At 42.0% G+C, this 20466-nt stretch overlaps 3 protein-coding genes across 4 annotated transcripts; 2 read left to right on the top strand and 1 right to left on the bottom strand.

The window, feature by feature from the left end:
* Window positions 1–137: 137 nt before the first annotated feature.
* LOC108041343 (gastrin/cholecystokinin type B receptor) lies at window positions 138–2470 on the top strand. The gene is made up of 3 exons (XM_044461981.1): window positions 138–506; window positions 1099–1446; window positions 1607–2470. The coding sequence occupies exons 1-3, from the start codon at window positions 138–140 to the stop codon at window positions 2468–2470; spliced, it is 1581 nt and encodes a 526-aa protein (XP_044317916.1).
* Window positions 2471–3564: 1094 nt separating this feature from the next.
* On the top strand, window positions 3565–11503 carry LOC108041366 (sphingomyelin phosphodiesterase). 2 transcript variants are annotated; one of them, XM_017119279.2, is made up of 7 exons: window positions 3565–4000; window positions 8254–8414; window positions 8476–9787; window positions 9848–10056; window positions 10116–10410; window positions 10471–10656; window positions 11054–11503. In XM_017119279.2, the coding sequence occupies exons 2-7, from the start codon at window positions 8327–8329 to the stop codon at window positions 11109–11111; spliced, it is 2148 nt and encodes a 715-aa protein (XP_016974768.1). In that variant the 5' UTR covers window positions 3565–4000; window positions 8254–8326; the 3' UTR covers window positions 11112–11503. The 2 variants fall into 2 exon arrangements, with proteins under 2 accessions (XP_016974768.1, XP_016974767.1); XM_017119278.2 differs by lacking the exon at window positions 11054–11503 and adding an exon at window positions 10858–11027.
* Window positions 11504–14762: 3259 nt separating this feature from the next.
* LOC108041344 lies at window positions 14763–19864 on the bottom strand. The gene is made up of 2 exons (XM_017119246.1): window positions 19799–19864; window positions 14763–16319 (listed from the first exon to the last, which is right to left on the bottom strand). Exons 1-2 carry the CDS (start codon window positions 19862–19864, stop codon window positions 14763–14765), a joined length of 1623 nt encoding a protein of 540 aa, XP_016974735.1.
* Between the last annotated feature and the right edge of the window lie 602 nt (window positions 19865–20466).

Raw genomic sequence — 20466 nt, forward strand, 5'->3', positions numbered from 1 at the left:
TCTGAACGATAAGCGTCAGCCGATAATGAAACATTAAACCCATCGGCAGTGGATGGCCATAAATCTGCCGGCAGTCTGTTCGCGTAAGCTTTTGGCTGCGGACCTTAACGCGGCATACTTTCGGGCCCGAGTTGGAAATGGCCCTGCTCCACTACACTTTCGACCAACTCGAGCGGTACCTGGAATGGGCCTTGGCCGAGCACGGCGAGGTCACCCCGACTTCGACTGCCCTGTTCCCCAAGTATCCACCGTATCCGGGCGTCTTTGTCGAGGATCTCAGCCAGCTGAACCGCTTCAAGCGGAACTCTTTTACGGCGGTGGTGGGAACCCTATTCCTACTGGCCTTCACTGGGAATCTGTGCGCCCTGGTCGTGAACTCCCGCCGGAAACTGAGACCCTTCTTCAGAGCCTGCCTCATATCGCTGGCCTGCAGTGACCTCGCCTCCACTGTCTTTTGCACCGTGTCCTACATGGCACAGTTCCACGGGAAATACCTTCAGCTTTGGGTGAGTGGATAAAACAGGAACAAATGGAGTTGGATTAACAAGATGTGTATTGGAAGTCTGCATTAATGTTTTCAATTCACTTAGCAACAGTCGAATCCTTCAAGTAGTATCATGCAGATCTTTTGTGTGAATTTCTTTACAAAATCTCCTTTTATTAAGTCTTTTTCAAAATGAATAGAGATATAACATAACTCGAACAATAAATCCGTTTTTAGGCCTTGAGTTAAATTAAAATATTGTTTCCCACCGTTTATATTGAAATTATGAAACATACTTTATTAGTTATTCCAAAATAATTGTTTTTGTCAACTAGTATATTTATCTAAAATAGGAAAGGGATTAACCAAACATATGCATAACGAGTTTTTAAAGAAAAATGAATATACATATTTTGCATATTAAAAATGGGTTAAAAATACTAATTTTGTGCAATTTAGGGTTTCAATTTGCAGTCACTATTTTTTGAATGGAAAGATGGTAATGTAAAAAATTTAAATATAATGTAAGGTAAGGTGAATAATAAAGATTCGTAATTATTTTACATTTTTTTAAGCCTCGACTTGGGTTATAAAGTAACTATTAATCATTTCAGACCATTGGTGGCTTTATGTGCAAGTTTGTGCCTTTTATAACCACCACATCGGTGTTGTCCGGCAGTCTGACCCTGGTGGCCATTGCCCTGGATCGCTACTTGGCCGTGATGCGACCCGTGCTGGGTTTTTGGAACCCAGACATCCGCTTCAGCTGCATGAGCATGCTGCTCATCTGGGCCTGTTCGATTGGATCCTCTGGACCGCTGTTGGGGATCTACGAGTACAAGGAGATCTTTCTCCTGGAAGAGAGTGACACTTCTGAGAACAGTGAGGAAATCACGGCCGCAGTGCCGGAGGAACTGGTGGTCACCGAATTGGAAATGGCACATATGTGCGTAGCCGGAGACGTAAGTCAACGACTAGATTATCGCTTTACACTTGACAGCGATTAAAGGGGATTTGTGCGAGGGGGTTGGGGGGTTGACTTGTTGAACCAGTGTTCTGCTTATCTTATCAGCTGTTTGTGAAAAAACAATTAATGCAATTCTATTAATATTCCGTTTTTAGCACGATGTTGGACTCTACTACGTCATACTGTTCACCCTGATTTTTCTGCCCTGCATAGTGTCCTTCCTCTGGCTGAATGCCACGATTGCCAGGCAGCTGTGGCTGCGGAGGCACTTCCACCAGGAGCAGCAGGTGCAGCAGCAGGAGCCCAAGGAGGGTCAGTTCAAGTCGATGGGCAATGGCGGGGACCTGCTGATGCCCTCCACCTTGGTCAGTGCCATGGGTGTGGCCCTGCCTTTTGCGCTGGAGAAGACTTCGCTGCCACCAAAGAATCCGGTCAAGGATCCTGGCAAGAAAACCACAGCTGTTGCCCTGGCCAGGGAGGCTAGACACCGCAAGATGGTGGTGGTGGTGATCCTGATGATGGCTGTCTTCATCTGCCTTCGATTGCCTGCCTGGGTTTTCCTGATCATGCGACTTTTTGGTTCCTATTCAGAGCCCATCGACTGGCTGCTGTACTTCAGTTTCGGCATACTAAACCTGTTCAGCTGTGCCTTGAATCCGATTTTCTATACCTTCCTAACTCAAACCATTCGCACAGTGTCGCTGGTGAAGCAGAAAGTACGGGGATTCTTTGGCTGTGCATCTGGCGAAGTGCAGGAGTCCATGCCCACGGATCATGTGGATAAGAGCAGGTGCTGCTGTGGACTGCGTCCGCCCACTTTCAAATGGATCTGTCATCCGGCGCGGAATATGGCAGCACCCACTGGAATCCGGGATGCAGAGCAGCCAGATCCACACTCCGACCAGGTGCAACCGGATCCGAGTAGCCTGCGGCGATTCCTCAGCTTCAACCGGGAGGTGTTCACCATTTACAAGCAGTGCGATGACTCGTCGAGTGCGTCAATCGAGTCCTCCGCCTGATAGGCGGTGGTCATAAATCACTCGGCTGCATTTGTCGGATACGGGGGCCAACGGTTAGCAGAACTTGATTGATGGATCCAGCCCCCTTCCATACGGCTGCAAAAAGCGGTTTGTCACGGTGGGCATACATATCACCTATAGATATACACACTTAAGCGCACATATTATGTACCTCATTAAACGTGTAAATACGAAGAATAAAGCGAATGGGTGTTGGCAACTAACTAACCATTAACACACAGCATAATCGAGATCAGGAAGGTCTAAGTCATCATCACAAGTGTAATTGAAGCGCAATTTGACACATCTTAAGCAGCAAGTGCACATAATTAACAAATTGCTTATTTTTCTTAACTAAGAAGTTATAGCTTATTATAAACTGTTTTATACATTCAAAAGTTTATAAGCATTTTGGTCAACCATACATAAGTGTTAACCAAAATATAAAGATGGTGAGTTAAGAACTTTTCATAAGATTACATTATCAAGTGGTTTATAATAAGAGGCTTCCAATAATTTTGGCTTATTATTTATATTCCATTTCAATTAAGATCTGTAATAATTCTCACAAAAAATCTACCCCACTAAAAAGATCCTAAAAAAGTATAAAACAAAATAGTGTTCATTCTAAAATGGACATTGTGTTTAGGCAGTCATCATAAACAAAAAACAATTAGTAGTTTATGACTTATAATAGAAACCGAAAGTTGCTCGTTCATTATACCCAACTTAACTAGTTTAAATGTTGCCCAAATATGCTAATATTTCAAACAACATTTTAACTAAGAATGACTAAGAGAAGTTCATGATAAAGTCAGCAGATCGTGGCCGAAACAATGCATCATGATCTGTATCGCAGATTCGATACTATATACTTCCGTTGTGGAACAATAGTTAACCAATTGTCATGAGAGATAAAGCCGAAGTTAATTAATTGTCAAAAGTTGGGCACGCCAGAGACCTTAGCTATAAGGCAAAAGCTCTCTCCCCTTTTTCATTGAGATCCGAACGGTACTCTCTCTTTCCCATGAACTTTTATCAGCCAAAGAGCTCGAAGCTCGACTCAAAGCTGTAGTCTGCGGTTTTCAGTCATTCATTGTCGGCGGTTCGCGGCGAGCGGTTGGCTTTTCTCAGCGGGGAAAACGCGAAAAAAAAACGTCTGTGTGCGGCGGGTGAAATCTTCGGCAGAAGCTGAAAAAAAACAAAGCGACAAGTGTGGAGTGCATGCCAAAAAAGAAATAAGTTCGGATCGCATTGTGCGGCGGTAGAAAATCGCGAACCAAACATATGAATCGCACATAAATGAGGCCAATCGCCGAAGCAGAGCTGCGAATTATGGCACTTTATTGCCTATAAATAGTGTAACTATAAGAAAGAAAAAGTGGCAAACAACCGAGGAAAAAGCATAAAAAAAGGGAAAAAAGAAAGATATAAATAAATAAAGAAAACAGAAACCGAAAGAACAAAGGCGGGTTCGTTGTGGGTCAAGAACGAAAGTTCGGCCCGTTGATTGTGCATTTTTCGGGACAGGTAACTACAATCTATGCGAAGTCTGCGGCTTTGATCAATGTTTTGGTTTGCTTTGATCTGAAACCAGTTGTGTTGGTTACTCTTTTTTTAGTTTTTTTTTTCTACTATTTACTGTTTACTGTTACACATTTCGTCAGAAGCAACGCGTCAGGAAAAACACGTTTGCGCATTTCACTTTGGGTATCCTATCTTGTCACGCATGCGCAGACCATCTTGCAAAATCTCCACTTTGTTTCACTTTTTGCGGCCCATTCTAAGGTGTTACTGCCACACTATCTATATATGTGTTTCCCAGACGAAGACACCGATCCATACCCATCCATATCCAATCTTCTGGTTACGCAGCTTTACGCTTTCGTTTGGCATTCTATTTTCCGTTTCTATTTGCGTGCAGTTCGCTGTGTTTGAGGTATTTTGAGCTGCGATGAGTGGCTAATGGCTGCATGTTTAATTAGCCACCGCTAACCAAAACGCTCGGGGCACAAAAACAAATATATAGGCCAGTATTTGGTCATGACGAGGCTGTTCCATTGGCCACTGGCCATCTCATGTACATACGAATGGCAAATAAGGCACACGCACTCCCCGAAGCTTGACCATGAATATTAAATCGATGGTGAATTGGGTGGATTTTAGTGGGGATAGATGGAAGATCGAAATGTCTTAAGGGGGAGATCGGAATAATTTACTTTTCTAATTTTTACGTGCCTAAAATAGCAAGTAATAGTTGCTTATCTGTGGGCAAACCAAATGTCAACGTGTGTTTTTTTGTGAACGTGAAAATTGAGTTAATTCTTGCCCACATTCTTGCGAAGCTTTCTTTTATGAAATCAATTAAAAACTATCAATCACTCAAAAAATTTCCATAGGCCAATTTGCGGCTGGGAAAAAGAAAAGAAACTCACTTTCGTTTTCATCTGGCCAACAAGACGGCGCTCTCCCATCTCTTTCCTAATTATTATAAAACCAGAAATGTTCATTAAAACATTACATGCAGCGTGACCGAGACTGCAGCATTATACAATAGACACTAAAAGCAAAGCCAACAAGATTGGATGGAATGACTTAAGCCCTGGGATATATTATAGTATTGTTGTTTTGTATGAATGTTTTATACATACATGGGTGTGGGACGACCCACTCCATTTAGCACATGCCCGAGTGTTTTCATGTTTCGGCCACCCAAAATAACAAAAGCGAAAGAAAGAAGAAATTATATTATCAAAAATAATTTCTAAAGAAAGTGAAAGTTTTTCGGGGCGCGTATACATTTTTTTTCCGCCGACTTACCGTTGCGTTGCTTTAAGGGCCTTATATTTTTTTTGGGAGTAATCGTGCCCTGAATGAATTGTGAATGAGAAAGCTGAACAGAATCATTGTTTGAGATGTGTGCCAAAAATCCATTTTTCTGACCACGTGCTGCAGGTGTAGACTGTAGACGATAAAAAACCGGTCTGGCTTAACTTTTGATAGTTTTGTAATGTCTCTGGGTTCAGGCGTTTTTGATGGCTGTAACTTGACCTGCATTCAGCTGGAAATTAGTGTTGTCCTCCGTTAACCTTGTCCGCGAAACGAGTTTTCTGCCCCCTATCAAATGTGTTAATAATGCATTTCTACTTGAACCCAGCCAGTCGCCCTAGAGAAGACACTTTCGATTTTCGCTCGAATCACCAAGGCAAATAAAAAGCTTTTTACCCCCCCTGAAATTATTACAAGACGGCGACGATTTCACTCCCGGGAGGCCAATGTACCTTTGGCTGGAGTATCTGGCTTATAGATGGGGCATTGTCGGCCAATTTGGCGGGGCTATGCCAATTGAATGGCATTGAGCCCGGTGCATAATGTAGCCCGCACATAAAACTCAAAACACGAAACACTCCTAAGGCCCGCCACCATAAACAAATCAATTTGCTTTAGTTGTTTTGTTTACTCGCACTTGATGGTTATTTTATATTGTGTCATGTGATAGCCGTTGGATGGGTAAACCATCAATTGGTCGTCTGAAGATGAGTCAGGGTCAAAGGGGTCCATTTGTCATTATCTTTAGATGTTTTTGTAAACTTACTTTTGGTTAATACAATAAAATGTAGCAGAAATTATAAATATTAATGCATATTATGATATGCTTTATAAATATCTGTAAGAACAAAGACATTAAAATTTTGTTCTTAAACTCAAGAAAATGGACATAATCTGTTTTATTAAAAACAATTTGACATATTTCTTCGTACTTGAGGGTTCGTTTGTTCACCAATTCCCATGTTTTAATTTTGTTAACCCCTTGTGTGTTTATTTACGCATTTCACACTGATAAAGTCATTTCCTTCAACAACAACTTGATAAGCCAGTGTTAAAAAATAAATAAAAACAAGAGAGAACGCCATAGTCGGGTGCCCCGACTATCAGATACCCGTTACTCAGGTAAAGGGAGTGCGAGGGAGATGGAGATAGAAACTTTGATCACGCATAACTTTTTAACGAATGGTCCGATTTGAAAAATTTCTTCTACATTTCGATAGGTATTGATAAACACAATAAAACTGCATTTTTACTTTTCCGAAATATTTAAATTTTTAAAATCGTATATAAGCGATTGTGGGGAGCGTCAGAGGAAGCGTGGCACCATTTTGAAACAAACTTGCGCTGCGTAGGAACTCCTAGAATCTGCATGCAAAATGCCAATCTTCTAGCTTTTATAGTTTCCGAGATCTCAGCGTTCATACGGACAGACAGACAGACGGACAGACGGACAGACGGACAGACGGAGAGACGGACAGACGGACAGACGGACATGGCTATATCGACTCGGCTAGTGACCCTGATCAAGAATATATATACTTTATAGGGTCGGAAACGCTTCCTTCTAGCTGTTACATACTTTTGCACGAATACAATATACCCTTTTACTCTACGAGTAACGGGTATAACTATGGCAGCAAATAAATTTAAAATTAATCAAAACACATCTGGGCGACAGATGCTGATAAGGCAATTTGATAAGGCCATCTCAGCAGAAACACAGTAAATAAACGAAATAAAAGCCCTGCGACTGTGATTTTCGACGACGTTTTAAACAAACAGCCCTCGATATAAAGACCCCGGCAACAACAGTGAGCTACAAATGTATCTGTCAGTCCGAATAAAAGCGCTGCAACAATTCCATCTAATGCCACATGCATCGGGAGGTGACAGTTCCCCGATTGCCGCTGACTTTGCTGATGATGTTGCTCATGTTTGTTGCTGCTGGTGTTGATGTTGCTGGTGTTGCTGTTGCTGCTGCTGCTGCTGTTGCTGCTGTTGCTGTTGCTGTTGCTGTTGCTGCTGTTGCTGTTGCTGTTGCTGCTGCTGCTGCTGTTGCTGCTGCTGCTCCTGATATTGCTGCTGTTGTTGTGGGTGTTCAAACATGTCTGCCATTTACAGCTAACGAGATTTTAAGTGCTGTCAAATGTTGATGAAAGCGGCAAACACCCGCACACAAATTGAAATTTAGATTTTGTATCCCCAGTGACGGGCAATCGGAAAGGTCAAGTGTTCCAAGGGATGTGGCTGGGTATGAAATTGGGGTATGGAAATGACTGTCATAGGATTTGTGGCAAAGCAACATAATGCGACAAAAGCCGGAGGGAAATTTATGGGCTGTCCAGTGGAGATACCTTTATGGCTGAATAAATGAGCAGGATTTAGACACAACAAGATTGGTACTTGCCATCATGGCATCAAATTTAATAGCAGTAGAAGTTGACATTTCGAATGTGATGGCAGTGGGTCTTTAGTTTAACAATATACCAATTTCCCTTCGAAATGTTTAGGAGTGATATTTTGTATGAAATTTGTGCTTCAACTAGCATTTGCATGTACAAAGTAGGAGTTGGCAACTTTAAAACACCTACTCTCAACTAAAAACCCTCTGCTTTCTAGAGGTTTCATGAACATGGCCAACTTTTTTGTCTGAGATTACGGGAGTACCCAACTCAACTGTGAGTTATTAAAAAGTTATAGCAGCAGCCAGTTTATTTATGAGCTTGTCCTCTGCATTGCATAAATGTTAATGGTACTAGCCATAAATCAAAAGAAAGAAAAAGAAACTGCATACTAAAAACCAAAACAAACCGAAAACGTTGATGAGCCACTGCACATACGTTTGCTTAAAAAAAAAGCGCCGTAATGAAACTCGTTCCACAAAATAATGACTCTCCAATTTGCTGTCACCGCTTATTATTTGTATTTTTTTTCGGGTAAACCCTGCTATGTAGGTCAAGCCGCCTGCTACCTGTGGAGCTCCAGCCCAAAAGTAACCTGGCGTAGCGAAGTCCAAAAGCCTGAATTATGACACAGCAGCAACCGCCGTGGCCGAGTCCCAGGGGAAACCGCTGGCTCATCTTGGCAATACTCGCTTTTCTCCACTTTGCAGATGGTAAGTAATCCGATGGGTTATCACGTGGTTATCAATGGCTAATTGAAGTATCCCCCTGCAGCTGCAGCCCTGCCCTTACTGTTTTCGCACATCAAGCCGCAGATCAACTGGACGCAGCCGGAAATGGAGCGTTGGGTGATTGAGGAGCAGCCGCGGAGCATTCAGCCCCACTTGGAGCCACTGCTGCATCCGAACCGCAGCCATAACATCCTGGCCGGAGATGCCTCGGATTCGGAGTTCCTGAAGCGACTGGTTCGTCAGAATCAGACGGCCAGTGGTCGGATGCTCTGGAACGATGTGGCCGGCGGAGATGGACTGGTGTATCCTCCCTTTGTTGACCAGGCCCTGAAGCTGTTCAATCTCAAGCAGGTGGCCTTCGAGATCGAGAACAGTCTGATGTCCAAGGTGACCTGCACCGCCTGCAGAGCGGGCACCGGAATGCTGCAGCATCAGATTCAGTCGGGGAAGACGGATACAGAGATCATCCGCATGATCACGGACTATTGCACCAATCTGAACATCCAGAGTGCCCGGGTTTGCCAGGGAGTGGCCCAACTCTTTGGCAGCGAACTGATATACGTGCTGAAGCGGGTCAACCTGAGTCCCGATGAACTCTGCAGTTTTGTGATTGGCGATGGCTGTGCCGATGTCTACAATCCGTATCACGAGTGGGAGGTGATTTTCCCGCCAGTCCCGAAGCCACCACGTCTGGCTGATCTGCCGATTCCCCTGGAAGCTGCTCCCTTCTTCAAGGTCCTGCACATTTCCGATACCCATTATGATCCTCACTACGCGGAGGGTTCCAATGCGGAGTGCAATGAGCCACTTTGCTGTCGATTGAGCAGCGGTCGTCCTGCCACGCCAAATGCAGCTGCCGGAAAGTGGGGAGATTACCGGAAATGCGATACCCCGAAAAGGACAGTGGATCACATGTTGTCACACATCGCAGAGACGCACAAGGACATCGACTACATCCTTTGGACAGGCGATCTGCCGCCGCACGATGTGTGGAATCAAACGAAAGAGGAGAACCTGGCCATCATCAAGGAGACCGTGAAGCAGATGGTGGAAATGTTCCCCGGAGTGCCCATCTTTCCAGCTCTGGGAAATCACGAAAGTGCTCCGGTTAATAGCTTCCCACCGCCATATGTCAACCAGGTGGATATATCAATTAGTTGGCTGTATGATGAACTGGATGTCCAGTGGCGAAGGTGGCTGCCCCAAAGTGTTACCCACACAGTGCGACGCGGTGCCTTCTACTCGGTTTTGGTGCGACCTGGATTCCGCATAATCTCGCTGAACATGAACTACTGCAACAACAAGAACTGGTGGCTGCTACTCAACTCCACGGATCCCGCCACCGAACTGCAATGGTACGTAAAAGTAACATGCTCGAAATATCAGGTTCTATAACAAACCTCCTTTACTTAAAGGTTCATCTACGAGCTCCAAAGCGCCGAGTTCTCCAACGAAAAGGTGCACGTCATAGGCCATATTCCACCAGGACATTCGGACTGCTTGAAAGTGTGGTCTCGCAACTTTTACAAGATCATTTCGCGTTACGAAAGCACAGTGACAGCTCAGTTCTATGGACACACGCACTACGATGAGTTTGAAATGTTCTACGATCCCCAGGATTTGAGTAAGAAATAATCGAATAAGTAAAAATACAAATTAATTAATTTTAACTGCCTTTTTCAGCTCACCCCAATAGCATTGCGTACATTGGACCCTCTGTTTCGCCTTACTACGATCTTAATCCTGGCTATCGGATCTATTACGTGGATGGTGATCATGACTCCACCACGCGACTGGTCATCGATCACGAATCCTGGATAATGAACCTCAGGGAGGCCAATCTGTATGGCTATCCCATTTGGTACAAGCTTTATACAGCCAGAGCTGCGTATAACATGAAGGCCCTGCGTCCCAGCGATTGGAACAATCTGCTCAACGAGCTGGCCAGTAATCAGGAGCTATTCGAGCTGTACTACAAGTAGGTGTTTATAATTAAAAGGTTTGGTTTTATATTTAATAAGAGATTTCTTTTTACTAGATATTACTGGAAAAACTCCCCGGCGCGACCCACCTGCGATGCCGAGTGCAAAAAGCGTCTGATCTGCGACTGCAAAAGTGGACGTTCCCACGATCGGAAACACTTTTGTGCCGAGGTCGAGTCCAAGATCGACGAGGAGTCATCCAAGTCCTGGAAGTCATGGTTCTACAAAGGACTTACCAACTCGTAAGCAATGTTTTTAGTTTAAAGCTACGTGTACGTGTTTTTCTGGTGTCGGTTGCTCAATTGTAAATGTTATCACTTGTTTTTGTTTCGCTTTTTCATGTATTTTATTTTTACCCTATAATACATAACTAACACATTTTATTTTATGCACTGGTGTGGTTAATGCAACAACTAAATATCGAATAACTTATTACCGAACAGAGCTGAAGATCGGAAGGAAATGCCGGTGACAACCACTGATAAGGATGGTTATGGACCGCTTGATCTGGTGATTATTAACGTTGGTGGTTGATTTATTAAGGCCTGTACATAAAAATGGTGGCGAGATTTTGTAAAGTTTCTATAACAATAAATGAATTAGACATTCACAACGGAAATTCTTTCTTTTGCCGAAAAGATATAGCCTGCTGTCCTCCATCACCTACCTGCCCAAATACCTGCTGGGATATCGCTGAGCTGATCCGATCCGTCGGTCAAGTGCAAGTCAATGCAATCGCAACGAATGGAAACACCTACCCCATAAGTTTACTATGTGATAACTAGTGCTTAAATCCCATTTGTCTAAGTTAACATTTAACGCAATGATGTCCCAATGGCCCGCCCCAAAAAGAACACGACTTGGGAACCCTTGAAACGCCCCTCGGAAACTGAGTCAGTGAACTATAGTCATTTAACTGTAATCGATCGAGTCGTTGTTGTTGCCCGTGCTGATGCATTTCGGAGCGTGGCAGGTGCGCCCTTTTACCTAATGGAAATTGTTGAACAAATTACTTTTTAGATACCTAATCGTAATGATAGTTTAGGGCTTATCGTAAATAAAGTGCAATTATTTTTATAAAACAAGTAATAGTTTTGCATTTTTGCATTTCAATTTAATTTAAACCGTCTTCGTTGTTATACAAATATAATATAAATACATAAATAGGTTGGCGCGAAATTCAAATTCAAACTAACCAGTGCTGTAAAACATTATCCCTTACAGTTTATCAGCACATTAACATTATAGTGACTTAACTGGAGACACCAATGTTAAGCTACATTGTAGTTATCGATAACGTGGTTTTTTTCCTTGTGAATGGCACAATGTATCGAAATATGGCAGTAAATTCAAAAGCTGATAAGGTTTTAAACTTTAATTTGAAATAATAGTAATCATACTAAGCAAATTTGTATTCGTTAAATTTACTACCCAACAATTAAAAATAATATAAATAAAACACATTTTTAATAATTATGGTTATATAAACGTTTTAACATTTTTAAAAATATTGAATTTTCGATCTACTTCTTAATTTATAACTTATAGACGTTTTCTTTTCTCTAATCGCAAATCAAAGCTATAATCTTATTTGTTATCTAAACAACAAAAATAATAAAATTAAACAACATAAGTGAGCCCTTTCGCAAGCTAATATACAAAATAAAGGTTTAACTAATTTAATATAAGACTGCTTAAAATGCAAAACAATACGTTTTTGTTTACAATAAAATAATTGTTGTAACTTAGTAATGGGTAAGTGATGAACACTCTAAATACAATATCAACAGAAATTCAAACAGGTTTGTTTAAGCTTATTAATAATATGGGCAAAATATGTGGGGCTACCTGCTCGCAATGCACTTAACTCCTGGCATTTCGAACCCCAGCCCCGCAGGATAAAGCGACGCTAGTCCTTTGAGCAAACGCCAGGATCCAACGGCAAAGGGGAATCGCTGGGCATATCCTAGTCCTTGTTGTCAATACGTCCGGGTGGACGATCCCGATGCCGTTGCCTTTGCCTTTGCCGTTGCTGTTGCTGTTGCCTTGAGCTTGTCGAGCGGCCGTGCGTGTTTTCCTTCATTGGCGATAAGACACGCAGCGCGATGTGTGTGTAAGTGCGGGGGATATCCTGGCTGCCAGTCATTATCCCTTTGTCACACATCCACACCCGCACGTTTTCCCACACTCACCCACACCCCACGCACACACACACACACACACACACACACAGGCGGGCAAAACAATTCCGTTTACATTTCCCACATCTCCTGCGAAATACATATACATATACACATACACATAATACACACAAATGGCGTGTGCCGCGTTCCTTTTTTTCCTGATTTCGTTGCTTGTTTTTGTTGCTTTGCATACTTTTAGGGGACGCTGCCGCTGGGAACCGCACATGTGTGTGTGTGCCACAAACAAACAAAAAACAAACAAACAAACAGAGAGCCCAAAACAGCAACAACAACAACAACAGCGGTGAAAAGTACAACAATGCAATGCGTGCAAATTTTTAGAAAAATATACAAACAACGGCGGGGGGCGGAGAACGGGGAGGGGGGGCGTGGCATTATCTCATGCGGCAGACACACTTTCACAGGATTCTCGATGCCGCGCTTAAATGCCGCTTAACATATTTGATTTTTCTTCTTTGCCCATTTCGGTTTACCAATCCTTTTTTTCTGCCAATTTCTTTTTTTTTTGTTGTTCTCCTTGTTTGTTTTTGGGTTGTGCGATTGTTGTTGCTGTCAAGCGGGCAAATAAATTTGCATTTCGACAAAGTGCGAGAACTCGCACATGTTAACCCATTAATGCCTGATTTGTGGCCAACACTACTTTATGAAATTGAAGTGGTGAAAGTAAATACAGAAAATAAATCTTTACTTTTGGCAAACTCTCTACCATTCACAATGGGTTAATTGAACATGCTGCGCTGCTCTTTAGAATTGGCGCCTTCATTTGAATGCCAAAACACGTTTTTAAATAAATCAGCGCATTAATTATTCTCGCTTGCATAAATCGTTTCGCTGTCGATGCTGCCTGCCCCAGGAAAATTTTATTCACCCCGATTTTCCGACCCCCTGCTGCTGCCGACACCTCCGCACATTTTTATTAGCTACGCATAATTGCTGCGGCAATAAAGTTGTTTTTCCCTTTGCCCCCGCTGGCTGCCACCCCCCCGAAAAAAAGGACGTGGACGAAGGACATGGACATGGACATGGCCAGGGGCACATCCACATCCACATCCTCACCCATGGACATCTAGGCATTGAGCGCGTGACCCGACAACATAACGACATTTAAGTGGCCACCGCAGCAGCAACATCGGCAGTGGCAGCCGGAGTCCTTCTGCTCCAGGCTGTGGGCGTGGTCTCGGCCATGTTTGGCAACATGTTACAAAAAATTGATGCCATTGCTGTTTTTCCATCTATTGTTGCTGCAGCTGCACACAGTATTTATTGTTACAAGCTGCAGAGCAAAGCACGACCATGAGTCAAGTGGGTAAAAATATTTCAAAATCTTTTTAACCAAAAATAGGCAGCGGCCTCTCAAAAGTTTGCATAAGTTAAACGAGAACAATATTTGTTTTAAAAGCTATCGCTCTAACGAAGCACATATATGAATTATATGTATGTAATATATATATACCCCTTAAAATATTATTACTTGCAAATCGGAACGGGCCTAAATCTAAAGTCCATAACTTTACCAAATTTAATCCGATTTCAAAGTATCATACCTCTTAAGATTTGTATTTTAATTCTCTAAAAAACTGCATTCAAAATTGTAATTTTAACGTTGATCAAAATTTTGACCCATTTTCATGTTAGTTATTACTAAGTTTTTGATGACTTGAAAAAAGTGGTCCCAAAATTGAACTTCTAGATTCCATAACTTTACCAAATTTAATCCGATTCCAAAATGGCATACCTCTTAAGATTTGTATTTTAATTCTCTAATAATCTGAATTCAAATCTAATCCCTGTTATTAAAGGTAAATTTTTCGTTTCACTTTATGCCCCCAAAAAAAAAAAAATACCAATATCAATAAACATGTGTCATTTAAATATCAAACTTTGAAAATCATTTATAAAATGACAAATTTTTGGAATGTTACGTAAGGATACTTGAAATATAAATTGGTTTTACATTTTTAGAAAAAACAGATTTCATATGGCTTTCTTACAACTACGGCTACAAATGTGGTTAATATTGTAAACTTATTTTATCATAAGAAACATGGCATAAATAACTAGAAAAATTACAACATATTCATTCGGTGTTCATTCGTCCATTTTCTGAATAATTTGTATCCATCTTTTATGCATCGCCACTCAGACTATTTTTGATTAAAAAATTTTAAAACTGTCTCATTTTCAGAATCAGTACTGGCATCCTCCTTCATGACAATGGGCAATTGAGAAGCACGATTTGATTCGGGCTGCTCCTCTTGAATACCCAGAACATCGAAAATGTCCTCGAAGAATGGCGTTTCCTCCAGGAGACCAACTTTACCCGGGACAGTAATGTCCCTCAGACGCATGCAGATCGCCTCGATGCTCCGCCAACTTTCCACATTGGTTTGGGAAGCCTCTGGACTCTGGATTTCCCGCATGGCGCACTCGCACAGGTTGTCCGTGTTCCAAACGGTCTTTGGAGCAGTATTAGTGGCCAGCTTTTCCTTTCCCTTAATATCCTTATTGACCAGAGTGTCCTTTCTTTCCAATTTCCGATTTAAGTTCCGCATGGGATTCCCATGGGAACCATCGTTGCTGAGGTCTATGTCCTCGCCCTCTATCAAGTTTTGAGGTTGTAAAATTAAAGGGAGCAGTTGCTGCACAGCTACTTCATTGTACTGGTTCTCATTTATAAGAAAGTCGTTGTTATTATTGGGGGCAGTCCACTGGTTCGAAAGTTTGAGCCACATAGGATTCTCATTTGTATTATCATTACTAGACGACGGCTGGCAATTAAATGACGAAGACAGATTTGAGAGAAACTTCGGCATCACTGTCTTCACAGCGATCTTATTATCCAGGTTCTGATGGAAAACAAAGTCCTCGGAGTGATGAGGGCTCTGCATCGTATCCTTAATCGGGTTATCCTTACTGGGCGGTAAGTTAATCCGAGTAAGCCGGGGTATCTGCTTTCCCTTAGTATCTTGTTTATCCTTGGACCCAGTTGGATCTGCATTTGGATATTTCCCAGTAGATTGGCGACTCTTTTTTGAAGACACATTTTTGCGAAGCTTCGTGGCAGTTTGCTTGTGTCTCTTTTTAATAGCTGCATTTGTTTGGCCAGGCAAACCCTCGTCATCGCTTGATATGATAATACAATCTGAGCGGTGTTTGTTCCACTTCGGAACCTCACTCGGAATATCCTTATTATCGCTATTCTGGGGAGGAACATTGTCGTTTGAGAGTATCCACGAGCTGTAGCGTAACTCGTCTTTTGAAGGATTCGGTAAGATCTTAAGCTTTGAAGTATCCTTGTTCTCCTTGTTTTGATTTTCCGTAGGAGACAGTAGTCGCTCATCCCACTCCGAAACATTATCCGAACTTTCCTTAATGCACAGCAGACGGCCGAATGGAGTACTCTTTGGAAAATCGGGTTCCTTTACAACCTTATTCACCTTACTAGCCGTGGAATCCTCTGATAAATTGCTAAGGCAATCATTGCAAACCAAGAGCTCCTTTGGCTCCTCATTCGGCTTTTTTTTACTGGTGCTGGGGAGCTGCGAAATGGGTGAAAGAGTCTCCAGGGTCATGAGATGTCCGGATCTGGATAATGATCCACCTTCTTCGGCGCTGATGCCCTGCATCTGGGGAACTATTTCGACCAACTTGCTCCTGGGCAAGTGTACCGAGCGTATGCTCCGCAGCCAATTCTTCTTGGGCTGGAAAATATTAACGCAAAATAAACAAACTTTATTTATGCAGTTTTTTCTTAGTTTTTTACCATTTCGCTTTTTCGTGCTGGAAATTCTAGGAACTTAATTCTCAGACATCAATTCTCAGAAGCAAAAAGCGCATGCGCGCATGTTGACCGGCAGCCGCGAAAGAAAGAATGATGGCCAAGATGGCGAAAATCACGACCGCAGAAGAACCAGAGTTGCCAAGGTCCAGTAACATCGTGCTTATAATTTTGATTAATATTATAAATACCATCATTTTGTCTGGCTTTTAAATTGGAGATAATGGCTAATATGATACTTAAATAATCAGTTGTACTTTTTAAAAATAACAAGATCGAGCTGCCAGTTTGATTTTAAAATGTGCTTTTAATGCTGCCAGATTGAGAAAAAAGGGCACATTTTCGTTTTTTTTTAGTATTTTTTACAAATTTACGAAAGAATCGATAAAACCTGCATTGAAACTCGATCTGGCTTTCAGTTTTTTGTTCCCGGAATCCAATAACAAACAAAAGAAATTGTAGTGCTTTTTACTTTATTAATTACATAAAATTTGATTCAAAAAGCTTATTAAGTCTTAACCTTTTATTAAACCCTTGCCTACATTTCTGTTTTTTTGCCTAATTAATGGCTTGATATCATTTCGAATTCATCTCATGAGTTACTATATCTTATACATCCTAGTACAATTTGTAGGGGTTTTATTGGCATTTTTATATATTGACAGCTAATAATTAATTAAGTAAAGTTCGATAAAAACTTTTCAAGCCTTTTTGATAATATTGCTAAAAAACTTGATTCAATTTACTCATGCCGGTTAAAAATAAGCATTCAAAATTAAAAAAATCATTTTCTCCCACATTTTGGTAATATTTATTTTTAATTATTTAATTAGTTTTTGTGGCTTTGTTTAATTATAATATAATTCATAATTATAATTTCCATTAATACTATTTTTGAATTGCTGTCTTAACTGTCTTCAAAGCAGATTTATAGCGCAACTTGGCCGATTTTTGGCTGCTGAGACTCTTGCTCCAGACCAAAAGGAATCCGGCAAAGTCTCAATACTTATTACAATATATGTTGGCTCATTCCCTCCCCAATCGGCAGTGGTTGGCCAGCTTTAACATCCCGCCGTCACTTTCAGCGGCTGTCAATGTTCTTGTCGCTATTGTTTCGGCCGGCGTGTAAAGCGCGGAAAGAAAATGTTATTTAATTACTCAAGCAAAAGGATGACAAGTGAAAATGTCGCCTGGGCGAGAGAGTCCTGCATTCAGGAGCCAGCAGCCAGAATCCAGGATCCAGGATCCAGAGTCAGACTCAGCAGGCCTGTCAGCTTGTCAGGAGCAGGCGCCATGGAAAAGCCGCCAAAGGCACATTGGTCACTCTTGTTGCTGCTGCTTTTGCCTTTGCATTTGCCTTTGCTCTCACTGTTGTTGCTCGCTTTTGTTTAAATTTAAATTCTATAAATAAATCTGCATGAGGGCACGAGGTTGGCGAATGGTATGTTTGCCATAAGCACGAGCAAGTGGATTGTGACTGCAGTTGGCATCGCTGTTGGCCACTAAACAAAAGCAGGCACTGTGTTGTCCCCATTTGCCAAACTCCATTCCACTGGCCGAATATCGCAGGACACTTATTTCTGGTGGCTGGAGGGTCCTGAGTCCTGGGAGCCCAGTTTTTGTTAGTCCGCTTGGGTCAGTTTAGTTGTTTCTATGGAAAAATGATGTTTATTTGTGGTACAATTAAACTTTGCTAATACTACAAGTTGCGGAAAATATAGGTATATTCCAACTAAAAAATGTTCAGGTAATATAAAGCTATTTTTAGTTTTGGTGCACTACAAATACTACTAATACTACAAATTTTTGAAAATAAAAAATTGTCATGTAATATAAAGCTATGTTTAGTTTTGGTACAATTAAACTTCTCTCTTAATACACATTTCTAAAAGTAAATGTAAACAATTCCTTCTGAAAAATTAGCAAATAAATAATCTTGGAGATAAAGACAAAATAATTGGATTAGCATGGCAAAGCCACTTAAAAAAGACCGTATTCATACTGTAAAATTCATCAAAAATACTCACAGATGTGAAGCATTTTCCCTTTGATATCCTTACATTGCCCAACATACTTTGAATTCTTAGTTATGGTCTGAGCACATCTGTCAGCTTGTCCATCTATTTCTTTGCCATGTGACAAAATTCTTTTGGCTTCCACTGGCTTCTGGCAGAGTTTTATTTCCTTCATGCCACAACAATTTGCTGTTCTTGCAACTGGAACCTAATGCATTCGATGCGACAGACTCGAACGCCTTGAGCACAATGTTAATCCGATGTAAGCTCGTGTCCAAAGTCCACAGATCTCCACGTCATGCTTCAATTGTTCCCGACATATTGTTCTCGGGACACAACCACCCATCCACCCACATAACCCGGAACCATCACATGTGCTCACCTTTGCCATCAAAAAGCAACCACAGGGGAAAACAGGACGAAAAAAAAAATAATCACAAGGATAACGGGGGGAAAACGAAAAAACGATGTAGGTTGGTTGGCTGGAAATAGTAGTAGAGATAGAAAAGCGAGCAAAAAAATCTCAGCTGCAAATGACTTGTGTGCCATTGAGATAAACCCAAAATTTATTTATTTTTGCCATAAACCCGAATGCAGTCAAGGCAAAAAGGACTTTTGGCCAGCCATTGTGATTGTGTGTGTGTGTCGGTGTGAGAGTGTGTGCGAGTGTGTGTGTGTGGCAGGCATTTGTTGTGCCTGTATTTGTATTTGAGCTTTCGACAGCAGCAACAAAAGCGATGACGATGGCAACTAACTACAAATCCGTAGGCAATTAATTTGGCTAGAAAGCCCAAAAATACAAAACAACCGCCCGCATATGTGTGTGTGTGTGTGTTTGTTTGCGGAAAATGGGCGAAAATATTAAAAGAGGGTTGTGGGAGGGGGCGATGAAGAGTGGAAATGGAAAAGCGCCGCCGTCAGCGTCAGTCAGTGGCAAAAAAACACGCAGAGAATCTGGCTAAGGAAAAAAGCAGTTTGAATGGAAATTCAATTGAGTGACATGAAAATGGAATTTTTCATATTTTTCCGCATGTTTTTGTTGCTCTCTGCTGAGATGAGAGAGCTTGTGTTTGGCTGCCAGGCACATCAGAAACACAGTTTGTTCTTCATGTTGCTGCTGTTGTTGCTGTTGCTGCTGCTGCTGCTGCTGCTGTTGCTGCTGCTGTTGCTGCTGCTGCGGCTAACAACAACTATGGCATAGGAAAACGCCTGGCAGCCAAACCAGCAACATCCTCGCACCCACACAGCTGAAAGAGTCCTGTCGGAGATTATTCCCGTCCCTGTCTCTGCGCTACCTCTCTCTCTCTTTCTCTCGCTTTCACAACAAAAAAACGTTTGCTTCTGACATTTTCATAATTAGGTATTCAAAATCTTTAATAACGGTTACTCTTGCTGGTTGTTGCTGCTGCTGTTGCTGTTGCTGAAAGCTGCCAGTTGCCACACAAATACGCATATTATCCTTATAGAGTTTTTGTCTCTTTGGGGCATACAAATGCTGTGGCAAAAGCTTTGTTGAAATACATGTTGCTGCTGTCGCTAGTTGCTGCTGCTAGTTGCTGCTGCTAGCTGTTGCTGCTGCTGTCATTGCTGCTATTTGCTGCTCCTGCTGCCATTTCTGCTTTTCATTTAAAACAAATTCATTATTTTAGAGCTCACTGATGAAGTCTTGTCAGGTCTAGATGCCGCAAATCAACCCAAATTATTGAGACTTTACCACAACTGTATAATTGCAGCTGTCATGATTTTAGTTGCGAGATGCTTTCCTCCTTTTTCCCCAAAGCCCTCTGCATTGTCCGCACTTCAGTTGCAGTCTACATTTTTACGCTCTTCACTTTGGTCGCCGGAAAAGAAAAGTCCTTTCTTGGCTTTTCATGTCCTGGACAGGACAGGCCCGCTGGCTCGTTGCCGCTGACGGCGACAATTTTAGCGCGTCTTTTGCCTCTGGACAGGACAACCGCTGAGCAACTGTCGTCCTGGGCCATCTTAATAAGCCGCCGCAGTGGGTGGCCGGTTTACAGGCACCCGAACAAGGCCATTACCATCCAAGGAGTGTTA

The sequence above is a fragment of the Drosophila rhopaloa genome, unplaced genomic scaffold (genome assembly GCF_018152115.1).
Source record: "Drosophila rhopaloa isolate 14029-0021.01 unplaced genomic scaffold, ASM1815211v1 contig_115, whole genome shotgun sequence".
Taxonomy (NCBI): Eukaryota; Metazoa; Arthropoda; class Insecta; order Diptera; family Drosophilidae; genus Drosophila; species Drosophila rhopaloa.